Source organism: Anguilla rostrata, chromosome 9 (genome assembly GCF_018555375.3).
Source record: "Anguilla rostrata isolate EN2019 chromosome 9, ASM1855537v3, whole genome shotgun sequence".
NCBI lineage: Eukaryota > Metazoa > Chordata > Actinopteri > Anguilliformes > Anguillidae > Anguilla > Anguilla rostrata.
In genome coordinates, this window is record NC_057941.1 from 26588989 (window position 1) to 26593988 (window position 5000).

Genomic DNA, 5000 nt, shown 5'->3' on the forward strand with positions numbered 1-5000 from the left:
ACAGGAATAGCCGGCACGCGGGGCAAGCGGCCCTGGCGTCGGTTAGCGACGGCGCGGCCGTCTACGCGCGGGGACGCAGGCGCGGCCTTCTGAGAAAAGGACCGGCGTCCGTCGCCGAGCGGACGGAAGAGGAGGGGCTGAAGCGCCTCCTTTCGCTCCTTTGCGGATTCTCCCCCGCCTGCGCGCCAACGGTCCTCCTCCGCTGCTTCTCCCGCGCGGCAGAACCCGTTCAGAAACGCGGCGCGTCCGCACGTGATGTCGCACCGGCTGTGAAGCTCGCCGAGCCGCTCCGATCCAAACGCTGTGCGCACTGCCGCGCAGTTTCCGCCTAAAGCACTTCTTTTCCGGTTGGAAACACTTCGGCCGGGCTCGGCTCTGGCGTGCGCTGAACGCCGCGTCATGCCCGCGTGCGCCGTGCCGTTGCTCACCGGTCGGAGGCTCTTCAGCCGAAGCCTCGCCGGGCCTTCGCTCCGCCAGTTAGTTTTTACTTTTGACTTGAAATGCAGCCCGCAGTCCCTGCGAGGCGTACCTCGGTGGCCTTGTCGAGGACGCGCGTACAGAATCTCAAGCCCTGCTCGGTTAGAGAACAGGCTGTGCAAAAGGACAGAACAGACTGCTCTCCTGACACATTCGCATAAGTTTACCTTCGCTTTTGGTCATTTTAAGTGTGCGTCTGAGCAGGCCGGGACAGACAGGGACAGGTTTTTGAGAACAAATAGCAGTGCTGAGGGATAGTGTTCCTTTTCCTTGTGTTTCCTGTACCTGTCTCCCACACGCGCTCCGTGCGTTTCCTGTACCTGTCTCCCGCACGCGCTCCGTGCGTTTCCTGTACCTGTCTCCCGCACGCGCTCCGTGCGTTTCCTGTACCTGTCTCCCGCACGCGCTCCGTGCGTTTCCTGTACCTGTCTCCCGCACGCGCTCCGTGCGTTTCCTGTACCTGTCTCCCGCACGCGCTCCGTGCGTTTCCTGTACCTGTCTCCCGCACGCGCTCCGTGCGTTTCCTGTACCTGTCTCCCGCACGCGCTCCGTGCGTTTCCTGTACCTGTCTCCCGCACGCGCTCCGTGCGTTTCCTTTGCCTGTCTCCCGCGTTATCCACATGCATAGTTGTCATTCTTTAAGTGGAGGCGTATTTTGGGTCAGACCCTGAGGAAGGGATGTGTTTGTTCGGGCGAAGCTGAACGCACACCAAGCCAGCAACCCTCATGGGGCCCATCTGAGATGTTCAGGGTGGCCGACTGAAACCTTTCCCTTGGGGATTCCTCCTTTCCTAGAGCTTGCTTAGTTACCCCATCCCCCAGCCACCCAAAAGCTATTCCCTGACTTTCCACCTTCCCTAGAGTTTGCTTTGTTGGCCCGGCCAACCAAAACTTGTCCTTGGATTTCCTCATTCCCAAGACCTTGCTTAGTTGTGCACACCCTCCAGCCAAATGAAACCTTTCCCTGGGTTTCTGCCTTCCCTAGAGCTTGCTTATTCCCATCCCCCACCCACCTGACCAACCACAATGTTTCCTTGGGTTTCCTCCTTTCCAAGCGCTTCCTTAGTTGTCCACCCACCTGGCCAGCCAAAACCTTTCCCTGGGTTTCCTCCATCCCAGGCACTTCCTTAGTTGCCCACCCACCTGGCCAGCCAAAACCTTTCCCTGGGTTTCCTCCTAACCTAGCGCTTGCTTGGCTCCCCCACCCCCTCCAGGACGCCCTCCCCGTCCGCCGTGTACTTCCCCAGGGCAGAGTGTGTAAGATTCCCCCCCGCTTCACGTGCCCGGCCTGTCCTGCCTGGCTCCTGCCTTGACATGGGCTGCTAGCTTTATTATTGTTTAAGCGCTGTAATGGCTATCATAGATCAGGCTCTTATTTTGCTCTCGGGGCCTAGTTTAGTTTAGCTTAGCGGCTTACAGGTGGATTCTCTGATAAACACTCCGCTCTGTTGTAGTAACAGTTAAAGGCTCACTTAACAGACCGCTAATGTATACACCCACTCCTATGTGTATAATAGAAGGAAACACTCTTGTCTAAAGTTAATATTATATTAGATTTATAGCTAGTAAAAGATGTGCTACTGTGCCACGCCGCCCGACTCCACAGAACTATTGTTCTCGTCGTGGCTCGGCTAGCCTTACGCCACTGCCCTTTCCTCTTCACCTGAAATGCAGCAACACTCTGTGGTCAGTAATGCAGATCTGCGCATGTTCTTTCAGGCCGTGTGAAAGAAACTTTGGTCACCCGGGTTCTGTGATAGACTATTAAGAAATGACATTAGCGTCATTAACAGTTGCTTTTGTTTGCTGAGTAATGGATGAGTCACTGTATTTCAGGGTTTTCCTTTTTTGAAGACAGCTTCGCCCAGTCCTGCTTCTGCATCTAGGCAATTAACAGGCATTCTTATGCAGAGAGACTTAGACAGCGCACTTTTTAAGAACACACAAAGCCTGTTGTGTATTTGAGCTGTTCAGGTTAAACGCCCTTGCTCATGGTAGTGCCCCACCTGGGAATCAAACCTTTAACCTGTGTGTGTGTGTGTGTGTGTGTTTGTGTGTGTCCCTCTCTGTCTGTCTGTCTGTCAGTGTCCGATGTAGGTGCAGGTTTTTTGCTTTAGTCCAGTGCTAAGACACCCGATTCTACTTATCAAGCTTGCTTATCGCTTATTGAATAGAGTATAGTAGTGCTGGGCTAGATGATATATCTGTAACCACACCGGCCCTTTTCAGATAAGATTGGACACCGCTGCTCTAACCGTTAGACTGTTATACTGCGCTGCCACACTGTTAGAGGGAGTCGTGAGTATTGTGTGTGCTGGCTCATGGGGTCTGTGTTGAGTGGCTTTGTAGCTTCACTATAGGCCCTACTTTGTATTTACCCCCCTGCCTGCCAGCTTCTCACATACACACACACGCACACTCACACGCAGGCACACACACACACACACACACACACACACACGCACACACACACACACACACACACACACACACACGCACGCACACACACACACCTTTGCTCACTGGGCATTGTGTGAATTTAATGTGCTTTTGTGGTGCGCTCATTTTGCGTATGGCTTTTCTCGGGCAGGCCTTTGCGCGTGCCCACACATTCACACGTACGCACACACCAGACCCAAACCCCAAACCCGTGAGAAAGTGCTCGGAATACAGCGTGCGTTCTGTGTGCGCGCGCGTGTGTGCGCGTGTGTGCACGTCGGCCAGAACCAGAGCCGCAGTTTTCTCGTGTAGCCAGCAGAGGGCAGGCTTTCCCTTTGCCAGGGCTGATTTCCCCCGCGTCTGTCTTCCCGGGCTCTCGCCCTGAGGCCGTGCTGAACGTTTACCGCCGAGCGTCTGACGCGCTGTCTCCGCGGTCGCCGCTTCTGCCGACGGCGGACCGACCGGCCGGCCGGGCGGCGTGCAGACGCACAGCGCCTTTCATCCCCGAAGGCTCGGCTGCAGCAGGGCGGTCGGCCCTCCCTGCTCCAGACGCCGTTTGACCGAAGCCCGTCTTGTCTCCGCAGCTCAACAAGAGGTTCATCCTGAGTCTCCTGCACGCTCACGGGAAGCTCTTCACCAGAGTGGGGTGAGTGTGAGCGCCACGGGCCCCGGCGTCAGAGCCCGCGTCCTGGGTCACCGCCGTCATGTGACTTCATAGAAAACCCATAACGGCGTCAGGCCATGAGAACCTAACCCTCCTCCGAAGCCTCAGACTTTTGCTTCTGTTTCTGTCAGTGTGACGCACACACACACACACACACACACACTTTTTTTTGAACAGACGTGGATGCATCAGAATGAAGGCAGTGTTGACTGACTCATAGAGGAAGATGAGCTTTCTCCAAGCAGCAGATGCACAAGGGTTTTCCCACCATGAGATTCTCTCTCTCTCTCTCTCTCTCTCTCTCTCTCTCTCATTGTGACCTCTCTTGTTTGCTGTTGACCATGTGCTCACTGTAGCAACCACACCAGTTATAGCAGCGCAACAGATCTTATCTCTCCACCTGCCCATGCTGACTGTGGAACTAACCGTGTGTGTGTGTGTGTGTGTGTGTGTGTGTTTGTTTGGTTGGTTGGTTGGTGCATGTGTGTGTGTGTGTGCATTTCTGTCGGGCAGCATGGAGACCTTCCCGGAGGTGGCTGGTCGGGTCCTTCAGGAGTTCCGCGCCCTGCTGCAGCACAGCCCCTCCCCCCTGGGCAGCACCCGCATGCTGCAGATCGTCACCATCAACATGTTCGCCGTGCACAACGCCCAGAGCCGGGGTGAGTCCCGTACCCCACCGTCCCACCGTACCCCACCGTACCCCACCGTCCCACCACCCCCCCCCACGGATGGCACAGTCACACAGTGCGCCCCCCGCAGAGCCCCAAATAAACAGGCCTCGGGCACGGGGGGCGTGGATAAAGGGTTGGGGGGGGTCCTCTAGCGCCCTCAGATGATAACGCAGAATCAGCCGTCTCCATCTCGCTCGTCATTTCAATGTTCCGCTGAGCCCCGTCGCCCAGGGCAACCAGCGAAACTTTGGGCTGTGGCGCGATGGCGGTTTTTACGCCTGAACTCTTGACCCCGCGGCGCTGTGAGAACGGAGGAGGAAGTGAGAGCGCTCTCTGGGTTTGTGTGCGGCTGCGCTGCTGTGCCCGCTAACGCTTCCCCTCAGCAGGCACGTCCGCACCCCGCGCTCCGCCAGCCCGCGCTGCCTCCCACCGCAGGTACCTACTGCACACAGGCCTGCCTGCACGTACTCAACACCGCACCGCACGCACCTGCCCACCCACGCACGTGCACGTATGCACATACGCACACACACATACGCACACGCACACATACGCACACACACGCACACACACACATATACATACGCACACACACACACGCACACACACACACACACACACACACACACACACACACATACGCACACACACACACACACACACACACACACATATACATACGCACACACACACACACACACACACACACACACACACACACACACACATATACATACGCACACACACAC

The 5000-nt window shown here is 56.4% G+C and overlaps 1 protein-coding gene across 3 annotated transcripts in view; it reads left to right on the forward strand.

Annotated features, from left to right (window-relative positions):
- The window catches only part of smg6 (SMG6 nonsense mediated mRNA decay factor), a 118212-nt gene that overhangs the window by 28824 nt on the left and 84388 nt on the right, over nt 1-5000 (forward strand). For 2 of the 3 annotated variants that reach the window (XM_064351403.1, XM_064351405.1), the window contains exons 9-10: nt 3501-3562; nt 4094-4244. In XM_064351403.1, coding sequence (XP_064207473.1) covers nt 3501-3562; nt 4094-4244 — 213 coding nt within the window. The remainder of the gene's footprint in view (nt 1-3500; nt 3563-4093; nt 4245-5000) is intronic. The other variant, XM_064351404.1, reaches the window with a different exon arrangement.